The sequence below is a fragment of the Cryptomeria japonica genome, chromosome 7 (assembly GCF_030272615.1).
Source record: "Cryptomeria japonica chromosome 7, Sugi_1.0, whole genome shotgun sequence".
Taxonomy (NCBI): Eukaryota; Viridiplantae; Streptophyta; class Pinopsida; order Cupressales; family Cupressaceae; genus Cryptomeria; species Cryptomeria japonica.
Genome location: NC_081411.1, coordinates 511,007,401 through 511,024,644, shown reverse-complemented (window position 1 = coordinate 511,024,644; position 17,244 = coordinate 511,007,401). Strand labels below are relative to the sequence as shown.

General features: G+C 36.2%; 1 protein-coding gene across 4 annotated transcripts in view; it reads left to right on the top strand.

Moving 5' to 3' along the window:
• Positions 1 to 17,244, top strand: part of LOC131060147 (uncharacterized) — a 265,487-nt gene that overhangs the window by 206,924 nt on the left and 41,319 nt on the right. For 3 of the 4 annotated variants that reach the window (XM_057993261.2, XM_057993260.2, XM_057993259.2), the window contains exons 16-18: positions 2,173 to 2,356; positions 2,576 to 2,796; positions 3,051 to 3,202. In XM_057993261.2, coding sequence (XP_057849244.2) covers positions 2,173 to 2,356; positions 2,576 to 2,796; positions 3,051 to 3,202 — 557 coding nt within the window. Of the gene's footprint in view, positions 1 to 2,172; positions 2,357 to 2,575; positions 2,797 to 3,050; positions 3,203 to 17,244 lie in introns of those variants that run through there. The other variant, XR_009110290.2, reaches the window with a different exon arrangement.

Here is a 17,244-nt window from a genome sequence, read left to right as displayed (position 1 = left end):
GGATGAGCCTGAGACACAGGCATATATCATGGCTGCAGAACGTTCTAGGACTTATCTTAGGCACACATGTAGGATGGTTGCGGTCGAGTAGTCATTGATATTGGCTCTTCTAGGCTCTAGCTTTTATTTTGATATATGTTTTGAACTTTTGATGCCATGGATTTCATATTCCATGGATTTTGTAGACATTTGGCACTATTTCTATTTCTAATGTGTTATTAGTTTAACTTATTTCTTTCAACTCAAGCCTAAAATTTGCATTTATACTTATGTGATCAATGTAAACTTGTGTATGTGTTCAGAGTAGCTTCTATTTGATGAGATTATTGTCTTTAAGATTTATTTATTAAAGGATGCATGAAATGGGTTTTAAATCCTTAAAAATCTTTGAATTTCTTGGGTTTTTCAATTTTCCGAGACTTGGCCAAGTTTTTGCTGAGTCTGGGCGCTGAGTTGGAGTCCGAGTCCGAGCCAAGTCTGAGTCTTGTAACACTAATTTAAAATGCCAACATATTTGTGTAGTTGAGAAAGGGCGTGGAATATATGTAGACTTCGGTTGCACTTAGAGCAAACAAATGAATGATTTTATTCTTCTTTTGTTGTCAGCTTCTTGTAGGTTTTTGGAATTGTTGAACTGCTTGGTAAATGAACTCGTAAAAATTGACAAATTGATGAGTCAGAGGTTTGATGACTTTTTGAACCATGGTGAAAGTGTATGGAGGTTCAAGGAATTAAAAGCTCCAACAAAAGCATGTTTCCAGCTTTTCACAAGTTTTTGAACTTGTAAAAGCACTGAATAAGAATAACATTAGGGATTTGAGGGATTCTTGAAATCCTGAACTCGTCAATGAGTTTAATAACTTAATCTGCCTGACTTACCTATGTGAAAATCTTCTATGTGCTATAATTGTACATGGTTGTCAATCTAGAGGTTAAAAATACTTTTAATTTTCAAAACATTCTTCAACATTTTAAACTCCATGTGCATATGAACCAAAATACCTCATATTAAAATTTGTGATAAAAATGTATATTCACTGTGCTTTGGCAACTGTTGTGATATTTATTGGATGATGAAGGTGAGTAGGGTGATTACTCTATACGAAGAAGATTCTTTGATAAATCCATGTACCAAGATTTTTTAAAAATGATTGTGATTTAGTGCAATCAAGATAAAAATGTAGAGCATGTCAAAATTCCTGAAGATGATTTCTGCTTGCAACCCCACCATTATACCATGCCAAAACCAAGTAGAGATGTCCTTGATTAGTGTAATGGCAAAACCCTAGTTCTGTTTTTCATTTATTAATGAAACTGGAATGTAACAGCCAATGTAATTTTTTTCTCAAAAGATAACTTCTGCAAAGAACAGAATTTATTATAGTTAGCCCTACTTGGGCGGAATGGACATCAAATCCTTCAAAGTTATTAGTGAATAAAAATACCAAAACCTTATATATTCATCATACGACCATAATAGATTTAGATCTGAAAATATAAATGGTATAATGGTCAATTGGAAACCCCAAAGGAATTCTAAAATTTGATTTCAGCTGCTAGAAATGTATAACAATAAAATAAATTAGCAAATGCACTCAAAACCCTAGATTTGTAGCTGTTTGGCATTTCAAATGGCTGGAAATCAGCATAGAAGCCCTCCAATGAGATTTTTGAGCTCTTTAATCTGTTTCATTTGTTTTTCTTTTATTTCTGAAATCACATTAAGTACTTGTCTTTTTTAGCTTTTTAAGCTTGTTTGAGACCCTTTTAACTATTCGCTGTTATTATTGGGCATTAATGAAAAAATCCATTTTTATCTGCTTCAGATTTTACGACTTCTTCTTTTTCTGTAGTTATTCCAAATGGATAGAGTTTTGTATGTGCTATCATTTTGTCAAGGAAATGGTGTTCTTGTAAGGATGTATGGTTGTTAAGGGGAGGAGAAATTGACCCAAGGCCATCTATCTATTTAATGCACTATGCCTGCAAAGAGCTATAGAGGCATTATTTTTACAAGGAATAGTGCTTTTTGCTTGGCATATGGATTTTCTTCGCCAATATTTTTACCTGCTATTAGTCAAGCCATGGCTTGTTGAGACGTTTTTGGTGATTTTTTCCTGATGGATCTCAAAGTACTTAAAATCTTTGTTAACTTCTGAATATTGTCTACAGGGCTTAAGTCTATCAAAGCAGAGGCACAAAGTTGTAGGCACTTCAAGTTCTGGTAAAATCGAGGGATTCAAGACATTGGAACAAACTGTAGGTAAAAATGGCGAGGAAACGTGCCCTGTGTGTCATGAAAAGCTAGACACTAAATTTATGGTGTTTCCATGTGGACATCAGTTGTGTTGTAAATGTAAGTCTGTTGCACCTTTCTCCAGATATAATATAACGAAAAAGGAAATAAAATGAAGATATTTTTCATTCTATGAGTAAAGCTTAAATGTTCAGTAAAATTTCATTGCGTTTAATGCAAATGTGGAAGTGTTTTCTGTTATTTCCTGGATGGATTTTTGTAATTATGATGGTCAATTGATTCAGACCTTTCTGCCTGATTACTTGTTTTATACCCCAGGTATGGTTACAATGGTGGATGTACCATCTCCTTTATCTACTATTCCACAACGCAAGAAGATTGTATGTCCTACATGTCGGTACCAAACAGATTTTATAAATATTGCTTATGCCGATGATGATAGTAGTAGGAACTTTATTGCAGAAAGAAAAATCAATGAGCTCCAAGATGGAGAAAGATCTGAATCATCTTTTACTGTACAGGGTTCATTTGGTACAAAGGTGTGTAGAATGACAATTCATTATCTTTTCATGGATCAGAACAAATTTTTCTAGTTTTTGAAAACAATATTCTTTTCTTAACATTTCCATCTTTATAATGTCCAGCAAAAGTGATTAACTTCACAATTTGTTACTTCCTATTTTGTTGATGAACGTTGACTGCTCAAAGCAATTTGTATGTTATTTAAATATTGGTTCTATAATGGTGTTTGTATAACCATGTGATTTTGCTGAAGTACTAATTATTGATGTAGATGGCAGCAGTCACCAGGCGTATTTTGTGGATAAAGTTTGTCGATCCTGAAGCTAAAATTCTAGTTTTCTCATGCTGGAAAGATGTTCTTGATGTGCTTGAACACTCACTACGTGCAAATGATATAAGCTTTGTCCGAATGAAAGGGGGAAGGTATCCAATAGATCTCATGTAGAATGTCACTGTTTACGAGTAACATCCAAGTTTATAAAGGTTCCATGTTAGATGAATTTTTTTAAAGATATATGAGTAAACATATATTCAAACCCCACGCGTGGTTGTTTAGATTATTTAGTGGTGTTTCACCTGAATTAATATGACATAACACTGCAGGTATTCTTTTAATGTCGAGCTTTAAAATACATTTACATGTGGTTATTTTATATATCAGCTGCTTTTATTTAAAATATTTATTATAAACATAAATTTATCTTAGTTGTAGTTATCCTCATGTAAATATGTTTTACTTTTCGTCCATCTTGGTCACATAGACAGATGCACATTACCAGATTTTTTCTCTTCTACCAGGTTTTCAATGGCCTTGGATGTTAGAAGAGGCTCTAGTTGGGGTAATTAGCTTCCCTCTACGTCTTCCAATGTGGACTCCTTAGCTCGAGACATATTCCTATGAGCATTCTCAGATCTGCCTTGGGCCCTTTTACCATGATAGATGATGATACTGTTGGCTCTTCTGTTCCTACTCCTAGTATCACTGTAGACATGCGACGTTTATTTTTTGAGTCTTGTACTTGATCTACTTATTGATCCATGTTTTCTTTAGGGACCCTTCTCTTGCAGGGCTATTTTTCCCTTATATCTTATGGATTTGGATCTAACCATCTAAGGTCTAACCTTGACCTTGCTTTGTTCGCCTTTCATTGCAGCTCGTGTTTAATTAGTTTTTATATCCTGCGGGCTTTCTACCTGTGTTCTATTAGACTTAAACACAGGGCTTCTCCTTTTGGTACACTCTTTGCAGACCATAACGGACAATAAGGAATCCTCTCATATATCATGAAGTGAATATATACTGATGCAAATGGAGTTACGTAGCTCTCATTCAGATGGCAGATGGACGCATTTTACAAAGCTTCTCAATATGATTCTTTTCTGGATTGGTGGATTTAATTGTTTTATGGAACCATTTACAGAAATTTTAATTATGGCAAGGGAATTATAGCATAGAATGGAATCCATTTGAAGATCAATTATAGAACAAACTAAGTCCAAAAATTTCCATAATCTGGATTGGTGGATTTAATTGTTCATCTCCATATCATGTGATTGTTTTCTTGCCTGAATTTTTCTTTTCTGGGTCATAGAAGCAATTTTAGAAAGATTGATGCAAGCATCTTGAATAGGTGGTATAGACTATTAATAATTGCAATGAAACAGTTGATTGCATTTGGTTAATTTATATGTATATAAATCAAGTAGGACAGAGATGGGCCTGAATCCTTTCATTTTACGAAGGGGAAGCTCCAGTACTCTACTATGTTTTCATTATGTTAAGATCTGTTTAAGGATGGCTGGAGGGATTCATCAAATGTTGTGGAATGGTGCATGCAACTGAAGCCTCCTTAAAATTAAAATATGTAAAATATTTATAGAATATTTTAAAATAATGACATGTGGTCAAATAAAATATGCTACATTCCATGGCCATGTCCTTGGCTCTGAAGCTAATCTCCCTCTCCCCAATGGAATTTCTGAGATGGCAGGATGGCAGGGGATGTCCCTTGGCTGTCCCAAATTTTTTTCAAAATGTTGGAATGTCCCTAGGGCGTATTCTCAAAAGAGAGAATGTCAAGGGGTCGTTTGGCTGTCCTTTGGACGAGTAGGATATCCGAGACATCCCTTGATCGTCTCTGGGACATCCGGGCATCCTCAATGCTGATTTTTTTTTGTCATGCTTTTGGTTTGAATGCGTATTTGTTTTTTTGACATGTGAGTGAATTGCTAGGCAACAAAGGTTACAACAATGACAAAAACAGTCAGCTTAACAGAAACTGAATGTTGATATATACATTGTTGACTTTTGAAAGGACCAAAAGTTACACAGCCCATAGTTGAAGAAATTGGACTTTGCTGACCCAAAATTTTTAAGAACTCTGCGAAAACTTGGCAAATTCATCAAACATTTTAAAATACAAATTTTTTTTAAACATTTGTCAAAAGCACAAATTTTAGTGAATTTGCAGAACATATCACACTCGCATTGTGACGTGAATATGTACGAAGTATCCTTTTTCTAAATAAAGACTAAAGAAAAGTCACGAGATCAGCTCAGTCCCCATACATATTAATGGGCATAGAGGTGACAGATACAGTAGTTTCATGCTTACATAAATTGCTTGGTAAAACAAAAAGTTTGTGCAAAAGACAAAAAAAAAGAACTACAAACAGGAAACACTACATTTTACGTCTATTAAAAAAATCAGTGAAGAGAACATCAAGGTAAACTAATGTGTGAAGAATCTTGTTAGAAACTTGGGAATAATGATTGAACTACAGCCATCAGTGTGGACCACAGAAAAAAAACAAGACAATTATCACTATTATTCACCTATTTATTTGTGAATGTTGCCCTTTAACAGACTTGAAATTATGCCAAAACACTTAACATGTGCCCTTAGTTTATTGTGCAACTGCAACCTGTGCCCTAAAAATTGTAAAAAATTACACACGTGCAGTTTTCAGTCTTTCCCAAAATCATTTATGAGAAAAAAGTGTTGTTTTTATGTCATTGGGCAAGTTTTAATCCTATCCATGCATTTTGATGAGTTATTTGAAATCTCAGGCAAGTTTTATGTGATGAATAGCAGCAAGTTTTTAAAAAACTTCTCGGCTAGTAACTTGTGACCGATTTTGATTCACAATTACTTGCAAGATTTCAAAGTAATTGTAGTAGTCAACAACTATGACATAGCCTATTTTGGAGAAAATAAAATATTGATCCCTTTAATTTGCTTGGTTTTTTTATTCAGTGACTAAATGAACACGTAAGTTAAACAAAATATGAAACAATATGATAGTGATATTCAACAAATAGAATTCAATTCACGACTTATCATTGGAATGGCCTAATTGATGAGATAAAGATGCATACACATGCACCCCTAATAATTGCTTATTTCACATTTTGTTAATTATGTAATAGCTAGTATCATCATGGTCTCATTGTCCATTCCATCTACAAAGTAGTCATTAATTTTTGGGACAATCTCTTGCAAAGTTTCCTCACTCCTCGTAGTGTTGATAATGAACAATAGTCCACTATTTTGTGTAATACTCTATCCATGTTTGATTTCTATTGATTTTAGTTGGAAACATAATATTATTATATCTCATTGGTTGTGATAGGCACTAAGGGGTGCACCTTTATTTTTCTATCTTAGGAGTCTTTTTTGAGTAGTTTGCCTTGGTGTGGCATTCCATCTTATACTTTGTACATCATAGGTCCTTGTACTCTTTGTTGGTATCTTCTCTGAGTTCATTATTTGGAGCATATCTCTTTTTAGAGTTTGAACCAATCCTTGTTTAATGTCATCGAGTGTGCCTGAATCATTATCCTCTGTAAGGCTTTGTCTAGAGTACACATCTTTATCATTATCACCCTATTGTATACGTCTTTTTAAGATGACGGTGGCTTGCTTCCTAGTGAGGGTATTAGTTCCTCGATGAATTATCATTTCTTCAATCCTTCAATAGATTGTCTTTTCTAATTTACCCAATAGTTCTCTGAACCTATAATGGTATATTTGAACATTTTGATGTTTTCCATGTCATGCTCCATTTTCATTGTTTTCTCGAAGAACTTAGAATTCTTTCTCAAAGGCCTTCCAAAATCTTTTCCATAAACAATTTTTAGTTTGTGTTGCATCTATAAACCAATCAATTGCCATTTCCCTAGGTTTGGCTAGAAATGACCACAACCAATTTTATTCATTAATGTTCCCATTAGTTTTCCAAATAATTATGCATGTTCAGCAATGGTTGATTGGATCTTTAGATCCATCAATAGTAAATCTTGGTGGCTTTTGCCTCTCAAAACTTGGACTAGGTGGTTGAAAAACCAACTTTTCTTGACTTTCTTGATGCAAATTCAACAATAGGATCCTCCTCAAGAAGGTTTGACTAGGATGTTCTTTTACTCATCCAACATTGTTGGATATGTCTAAATCCTCAAACCTTCAAGTAGTCTCATCAATCCACATGCTACTTTGGTTGCCTTAAAGCTCCCTTCATTCTGGTCAAATTCTTTGCCCTAGCATCCATGGTTCGGTGTCTTCCAAAAGGATTTTCAACACCTTGAGAATTGCTCTTAGTCTTAGAATATAGACTTTCCTCAACTAGAGGAGGCTCTATTGACTTGGTTGAATCAATGGATGGCTTTATACCTTAATACCTTGAGTATTACACTCAATCTCAAAATATAGACTTTCCTCAATATGAGGAGGCTCTATTGACTTGGTCAACTCAATGGGTAGATAGAGCGTGGGAAGATTTACCAGAGCGGGAGTTTGGCTCAGAACACGGGATTTTGGGATATTGGAACAGACAAAGAAGGGCCCCAACCACAATATAATACATAAAGTTTTTTGGACGACTTAGAACTTCTAATGCACCTCCATCTGGTGTTGGGGAAGTCTTCCGGCAAGCAGACGGTAGTAGTCAGGGCAAGCAGACGGTAGTAGACAGAGCGCGGGAAGATTTACCAGAGCGGGAGATTGGCTCAGAACACGGGATTTTGGGATATTGGAACTGACAGAGAAAGGCCCCAGCCACAATATAATACATAAAGTTTTTTCAAACTCCCAAAGTATCTGTTGGGCCTAGGCAGTGACAAGGTGTGCCAATATCGGTCTCCCTATTCTATTTTATTTTCATACCTTCATCTTTCAACCTTTTGTCTGTGCATTTTGCTTTTGTTTGGAGTAAAACAAAATTGGTTTTCAAAAACACAACTATACACGAACTTCACCTGGTTTAATCAATAAAACATGAAACCATCATGGGGCCCCTCAGTGGTGAAACAGAGGGAAATTTAACAGTGGTTTGTCAACGAGACAATTTGAAGGGGTCCCACTTTTCAATGGGAAGTTATTTTTTGCATCATCCGGGGTTTGTGGTGGGGGCAGATAGTAACCTGCAGGCTTAGATTATGAGCTTCATGTTAAACCGTTTTTATCATGAGGGTTGGAAACCTCCTACAACCCTACCTGAGGTTCCTCAACCCGTGGCTAATTCCGATGATTTAACAGGATCCTGGGGGTCTGCCATGGCAGATTTTCTCTAGGGACAGGCAGACAACACAGACGAAAGATTGATACTAGTGAATGCAAAACAGTATAAAGGTATACTAAGACATAGACAAATTCGAAGGTTAAAGCAAACACATAAGAAACGATATCATAAGGTTAAAAGAACAAGCAGATGTTAATGAGATTTCCAAATCTAATTTGGTTCAGGCAGAAATATACGCAGCAAATAAAGAGGACAGCATAGAAAATAGGCATGGCAAAAAGATTTTTTATAGCCCAACTTCAACACCATTATTATGATCATCTGAGTTATATGTGGAGGAGATTATGGAAGTAAAAAAGAGGCTCGAGGTTCTAGAAGCAAGGAATTGGGAAGAGGAGAACAAAGTATACGAAGCAATAGAGTATACAAGCAAAATAGAAAGAGAGAACAAAAACCTTAAAGAACAAATCTCAGACATGCTGACCAAAATGGAAACTGGACAGCAAGAGTTGGAAACCATAAAAGGGGAACTAGAACAATTGAAATTAATTAAGGATATGGGATCTGAAATGGTAGAGGGAGAGGACACGACACAAGTGAAAGAAATTCAGTTAACATCAGCTGACTTGGAAACTAAAGAGTCTAAATTAAAGGAGCGGATAGAAGAGGCTAAATCATGGTCACAAGTGGTAAATGGAGCAGCAAACAAAGAAAGAGGTATCATTGAGCAGAAAATCAAAATACAGATAAAGGAAGAACAAGACAAATGTGGTAAGGCTGCAAATATCATTATCAAAGGAATCAAAGACTTCGGAGAAAAGGAGAGAACTGACATTCTAGTCAGAGAGTTTCTCAGAGATAAGTTAGAATGGACAGGGGGTTTTCAACAAGCAAATAGGGTAGGAAGGAAGATAGATGCAAGCAAAGATAGACATATAAGAGTTACTTTGAGAAGCATAGAGGATAAAATTATGATCCTCAAAAATAGAAGGCTACTTAGAGGTTCACAATTCTATCTAGATGAAGATCTAACATTTGCGCAGCAAGAGGAACAAAGGAAGGAGTGGAATAAAGTTAAGACAACAAGAAATGAAAGAAAGTGGGCATGGTTGAAGAATGGGAAAGCGCAGATTAGGGAGCGCTTCTCGAATAAGAAATAGGAATTAGGGGCCCCACGGGACTGCTTAAGTGTAGTAAGTTGGAACTGTAGAGGTTATCCTTGGAGAAGAGGTCTCGGGGTGGGGTCCATAGTGGAAGGGAAGGATATTATCATCTTTGTTGAAACACATGAGCATGACAATTGTAAGGTTCCGGAAAATTTCAGTTTGGAACAAAGGGAATGGGACAGGTAAAGGACATGGGGGAGTCACGGTGCTTATAAATGAGAAATGGTATGGAATTGTTAAAGTTGAGAAAGAGGACCCAAATAAACAATACATTTGGCTGCAAATAACAGTAAATGAGACAATTTTCAGGTTGGTTGCTTGTTATTTCGCTCCTAAAAACTCTAAGTTCTACAAGAGAGGGAATTTAGACAATGAAAATCCTTACGCGTCATTAAAAAAAGATATCTCCTTATTCAACACCTTAGGAGAAATAATGCTAATAGGTGACTTTAATGCAAGGACAGCCAATAACCAATTTCTTCAACTGAGCAGTGGTAAAAAAGGAGAAAATAATCCTCTTTGGCTAGAAGAAAGTGAAGGTCAATCTTGGGAAAGAACTTCACAAGATTACAATGGGGATATCTCACACTTTGGGGCAGAATTATTGGGGATGTGTAGTTTGTTTGGTATGGTTATCTGCAACAGAATGAGGGGCTGGCCAACTTCAGGGAATATCACTTGCAAAATGTACAATGGCCAGAGTGTGGTTGATTAATTGATTTGCTCTCAAAACTTTATAGCTAGAGTGTTGGAGTTTGACATTGGTGGCTGCCCTATAGAATTGAAATCCGACCATATGCCTCTTTTGTCAAATTGGACTGTGCTACATGCAACTCGCAATTTAATCAAGATCTTAACATGCAAAAGAAAATTGGTGCTAAAGGCAAAGTCCTCATAAATCAAGAAAACAGGGGCATCTTCAAGGCTGTCCTTAAGCAACAATTCCGTGAACTAAATAATATGATGAAGGGGGAAAGACTCAATAAAGAAGATGATCATGTTCATAGCAGCCAGCTGATACCTATTATACACAAAGCTTTGAGTGCTTGCAAAAGGACTTGCAGTAGAAAGAGGGCTATGAATACTTTCCCGGCAAACCCATGGTATGATGAAGAGTGCAAGGCAGCCAAGAGACTTTTGAAGGGGAAAGATCTGAGCAAAGACAACAAGAAGAAATACGCAAAGTTGATTCAAGCAAAAAAAGAAGAATATGTAAAGGCGAGAAGGAAGGAGTTAATCTCTCTTGGTAGAAACAACCCCAAAGATTTTTGGAAGGAATTACAGCATCGGAGTAAACAAACTGAAAACAGAATCACTGATACTTAATGGCTTGATTACGCAAAGCTTCTTTATGAGCGGATTCACGAGAAGCACTCTCCTCCCATAGTGAACACTTCGGTGGAGCTATTCACGGTAGAAGATATCAAAGAGGGAATAAAGAGTCTAGCAAATGGTAAGGCAAGTGATATTGACGGGCTTCAAGCTGAATTTCTAAAGTGGAGAGTAGAGCTTCTCGCTCCTCACATAAAGGGTATATTCAACAGTGCCATTCGAGATGGTTTCCCATCAGATTAGACAACTAGTGTGGTTATTGCACTATTATGGTCAATCCTCTTCTCGGCAAGCTTTTTGGGAGCATGGTAGAGCGTAGAATCAGCAGTTGGGCAAAAGGTGAAGGTATAAGGCCAAAGGTCAGGCTGGTGTCAGGCCTAGACATTCCACCATCGATCACTGCACCACTCTCCGACATTTGATAGAGAAAATATGGGACAATCAAGGGCAAGAGGCATATTGTTGTTTTGTTGACTTTAAAAAAGCCTTTGACACGGTGCCTAGAGATAAGTTATGGAATAGAATGGAAGACTTGGGTGTACCTGACATATATAGAGCGGCTGTCCATAGGTTATATGAGAAAGTCAAAGCAAAAATCAGAACTAAGGAAGGAATGTCCGAGTGCTTTGGTAGTGACATTGGTGTCAAGCAAGGGTGCTCTCTATCCCCCACTTTATTTGGTTTATACATTGGTAAACTTGAAACATGGTTAAACAATTCAGATGGTGATGGGGTTCATCTTGAAGGGTATGTAGTGAAATTACTCTTATATGCTGATGATCTTATCGTAATTTCTAAGACGACTCATGGTTTGATGGATCACTTAAGGGTTCTAGAGCATTTTTGTATGGAAGTTGGGATGCAAGTGAACATTTCCAAAACCAAGATCACGATTTTCTCTTTAAAGAGGAAAGAAAAACAAATTACCTTTCTTTTTGAAGGCAATCCGTTGGAAAATGTGAAAGAATACAAGTACCTGGGGATTGACTTCCACTATAAGCTTTGTTGGGAGACTTGCAGAGCAAAAAGGATTCAGGGAGGATGGAGAGCGTCACATCTACTTCAAAATAGGTGCAGAAATGCTGAATTATGGGATTGGAAAACCAAAAAAAACTCTTTTTGGTTTGCTGGTCACACCGGTTGTTCTATATGGTTGTGAAGTTTGGGGAGGCAGCATGTCAAAATGTGGATGGAGACAGTTAGAAAGAATTCAAAAACACCTAATCACAAGCAATCTCAAAGTTAAAACATCAGTGCCATATGAAATTCTTTTGGCAGAAGCAAGTATGTTTCCATTGGAAGCATCAACATTAACTCGGTTAATAAGTAATCTAAAGAAGGTTGACAAGATGGATAACCACTGGTGGCCCAAGATTGCGATGGAAGGTCTTATCCGTAGGAAGAAAACTTGGATGAAACAAAACAGAAAGTGGTTGAATAAATGGAACATCAAACTGCATGATTGTCCTAATACCAACAAGGAAATAAAGAAGTTTGTCATTGAAAAGTTTCAAACCGCCATGTGGAATAACCACATTGGACGCAAAAAGGTGTACTATTTTAAAGAATTTAACCCAACTAGGGAACATGGTGAGAAAGCATATTTAGGGGCAGTCATTAAAGGGAAAGCTAGGTTGCTTGTGGCACAACTGAGAACTCGTTCACACACATCATCTTAGGTGTGAAACGGGTAGGTGGCAAAGGCCCAAGGAGATATGGGAAGAGAGAACTTGTTTGTTTTGCGGGATGGGAGCAGTGGAGACAGAATGGCACTTTCTTACTGAATGCACAACGTATGATGATATTCGGGCTCAGTATGAGATCATTCTGAAGGCCAACAACATGCATCAATTATTTGACGAGGACAAGATCAACCAAATGGCAAGCTTCCTGGTCAAGATTCATAACAAGAGATTAGACATGGAAAATCATATTCAAGAGGTTTAGTGTTGGTGTTTTTCTTGGTTCCGTAGGCTGTTCAGTCTCGTGGACGTCAATAAAATCATTCATTCATTCATTATACCTAGGTTACCAGTACGGCTAGGTTTTCCCCCGAATCTGGGAACAATTTTACTCGGATTCGGATTTGAACTGGAATCCCTGTGGAATCGAACAGGGTTCCTCCATTTTGTTTTGGAAACCTATCCGCGTTATGACACACACTTCTTGACCAATCTAATGCTTACTTGGTGTATTGTTGGCGGTTTTTCGACTAATCTGCATCGCGTGTGAATTTCGAGAGGTTTTTCTGTTGACTCTCGCGGAAGGAAAATGTGTCATAAAACCCTAAAACAAAAAGTGAAAACGTATTTTCTGATTTCTCTTTGGCGACACAGGCATTCTATATGCTAGGTATTTTCCAATTTCTCTTCGTTTGTCTTGGCGATGTAGGCAGCTCCGTTTGTCTTTGGCTTGCTGGGTATTTTTCGATTTCTCTTTGATTGCTTAGGCAACAACAACGACAACACGGGCTCAGGCAACGACAGGCTCGAGCTACGCAGGCTTAGGCAACGATAGGCTCGAGCGATGCAAGCTCAAGCAACAATAGGGTCACGCAACGGTAGGCTCAAGCCAAGACAAAACTGTAGTTTATTAATTTTTAATTTTGTATCAGTTTGTTTATTATTTTAGAATCTATTTTTCAATCAATGAAAGGAAATATATTTTTGTTAATTAATGATTTAAATTTTAACATATATATAAAAAATAAATGTTAAATAATTAAATTCCATTTAATGTGAAAATAAAATTATTCATACTATTTATAAGTAAATGTATATATGATAATAATACTTTTACTAATTTTTAAATTACAAAATTGAAAATAGTTAAAATATTCATATTTATAATCTAAAATAATAATAATACAAATTAAAATTAAATATCATATTGTTATTTAATTTTAATTTGTATTATTATTATTATTATTTAAAATATGAATATTTTAATTATTGTGTAATTTAGAAGTATGTAAATATATTAATTATCGTTATAGGTTTCTTTCATAATTATTAATAATTTCACTCTCGCTTTAAATAAAATTTAAATGTTAAATATTTAATAATTATTTTTTAACTTGTTGTAGATAGCATAATGGCAACAACTGCGAGCTCTATTCCTCAACGGACTTTCAAAACCGACCCAAATTCACCTTTATGGAATTATGTCAAAATAATAGACTAAGTAAAAGGTGGTGGAACATTTAATTGGATATGCAACTTTTGTAGTGTGAAAAAAACTAGCTCCTACAACCGTGTCAAAGCCCATTTTTGTGCCATTCCCCAACAAAAAATCAAATCATGTTCAGGACAGGGTGGAAATGGATTGCCACCTCAACAAATAGCAAGATTTATTAGAGAGCAAGAGGAAGCAAATGCAAGAGTTGGTAATGCCTCAAACCATCCTTTGTTGAGAGGAAGAGAAAGTATATCAAAGAGGACCCCTACTTCTCCATCTCACAGTAATTTTCTTGTTATCATGGTAGAGAGCCACCCATTCTTGGGCACAATTGATGAAGAAGAACCTGTTATTGTGAAGAAAAGTAGGGGACCATTAGATAGAGCATCTAAAAATGATGCTAGAGAGATTGTAGATCAATTCGTTGGAAGATGTCTATATGCAAATGGTTTGTCATTTAATGTGGTACGATCACCATATTGGCAGGATATGTTGAGAAAGGTAAATGAGGCTCCACAAGGGTACACAGGGCCAGGTTATGAGAAGGTGTGTAGCACCTTACTAGCAAAGGAGATAAAAAGCATAGAAAATGCATTGGTTCCCATTAGAAATTCATGGAAACAAATAGGGGTGTCCATCATTTTTGATGGATGGAAGGATACCAAAAATTGGCCATTAATTAATGTAATTGCAGTGTGCCCTAAAGGGACAATGTTTTTGAAAGTTGTGGATTGTGAGGGACAGGTGAAGGATGCACAATTTATTGCTAACATCCTTATAAAATGCATTCAAGATGTTGGACCTCAAAATGTTGTCCAAGTAATAATAGACAATGCAAAGAATTGTAGAGCTGCAGGTATGTTGATTGAGACACAGTTTGAACACATATATTGGACACCTTGTGCTGTCCACTCTCTCAACCTCATGCTACAAAAGATGGGCAAGAAAATACATTGGATCAAACAAATGTATGCTGAGGCTGAAGAGATCCAAATGTTCATCACAAACCATAACATGTCATGGGCCATTTTCAGATCATTTTCACAATTGGAGTTGCTAAAGGTAATTGAAAAACTTCAATTTTTAAAATCTACATTTCACTTTTTAAGTAATCATTAATTAATTTTTTAAATTTGATCATGTCTTCTTTGTATTCTAATTTTTATTTTTAATTTTTGAATAGGTTGCTAAGATTCGATTTGCATCCAACACAATCGTCTTGAGACGACTTGTGAAGGTGCGGGAGCCACTTGCTAGCATGGTAATTAGTCAAAGTTGGTCCCTATGGAGGGAATCCAATACTGAAAGGGCAACAAATGTAAAGCACATGATCCTAGATGACACTTGGTGGGATCAAGTGGAATATCTTTTGAGTTTCACTGAGCCCATCATGAGTATGATCCGTCATACTGACAGGGATCACCCATGTTTGGGAGACGTATATGATGGCATTGACTCGATGATTGAGGAAATGAAAGTCATCATGAATGCAAAAGAGCAAGATCCCGAAGAAACTTTCTTCAAAGAGGTTCAATCAATTTGTATTGAGTGGTGGAACAAAATGTCCACCCCACTACATCTTCTTGCATTTGCATTGACTCCCAAATTTTATAGTGATAAAATGCTTGCTAAGCCATCAAGGGTACCACCATATAGAGATTCAGAAGTCAGTGAAGGGTGTAGGACAACACTTACTAAACTCTTCCCCGATTCTGAAATGGAGGATTTAATAACAAGTGAGTTTGCTGATTTTGCAGCCTCCAATGGTCAACGTGTTTCCACTCTCCGTGACAAGTATAAGAAGGATGCTCATGCTTGGTGGTACCTCTATGGCCATACATCACCAAACTTTCAAACTCTTGCAATCAAACTTTTATCGCAAGTAAGTTTTTTAATTTTTATTGCTCTCTAAATTTATATTTTTTACTATTTTAAAATAATAAAATTATTAATTTAAAATATTAAGTTAATTTTATAATTGTCACCCTCTAACTTTGTGTCAATTATTTAATAGGTTGCTAGTTCCTCTTCATTTGAGCGAAATTGGAGCACATACTCTTTTATCCACTCAGTGAAGCACAACCGATTGGCAGCAAGTAAGGCGGAAGAGCTAGTTTATGTGCATTCAAACTTGCGCCTTCTTACTCATAAACAAAATGAGTACAAGGATGGGAGCACAAAGTTTTGGGATGTAGATCCTGAGCGAACTGATTTGGATTTTTCAGCTGCCACACAACTTTACTTTCTGGGGAGTCCAATAGCCAATTTGCTGCTAGTGCAAGTGGCAGTGAGGTTGCATGTGGTTCCACTACTCTAGCTACATCATCTAATGTCAGTGATGATGTTGATCTTGATCTTCCTAGTGACCCATATGATGCTGATTATTAATTGTGTTATTTTATTGTTGAACCAATGAACAATGAATTCGATATATCTATCATAACATTCAAATTTTGACAAATGGAAATTAGATTAGACTTATAGTAAATTTGTTATATTTATATCAAATATGATAGTTCCAAGTTTTGTTTAGCATATGGATGATATTTGGGATTCTAAATTTAATTTTTGTTTCTACTTTTTAGGCTACATATATGTATATATTTATGATTTTTACATTTTTTTTTATAGACATACCCAAACGCCCCGCCCTCCCCCTCAAAAAATAAAAATTGTCGTACTGGTGTATCGTACCCACGTACCCGTACTCGTACTGGCAACTTAGCTTTATACCAACTTCTTACTCAACCTGGTCAGCAGGGTATGAACCTCCTTCCTCAAGAAGAGTAACTTGCCTATCAATTTCAACCTTCTAACCATTCCTTGAGTAGGTTTAACTGGTTGAATTCTTTGTTTGTGGTTGTGACATTGCCCTTGACTTTTACTTTGGCTCTAAGATTGTTTAGATTAATTGCTGGCTTTGGCTGCCTCATGCAGCATTATTCATTACTGCCTTTCCACCAGTCTTTTCAATCATCTAATTTCTGTATCTGCCCCCCTAATCACGTTGTCTTTGTTTCCCAATTTTTTTTGAGCTTAGTGGCATTAATCTCTTGCGTTATTACATTGGACTTCATTTCACTCTATTTATCTAAACAGCTTTCTTCATAGACTTGTAGGAGTTGTTGTTTGTGTGCCTCATAATCTCTTTAACATAAAGATCTTGCAAAATAATTTGGTGCCTTGCTAGGAATCAAGACAAATTGTCTAGCAGTCAATCAACCTCGATTGCTATAACTAAGTACTTGTATTTCTTACTGTTTCTTTTCTAAT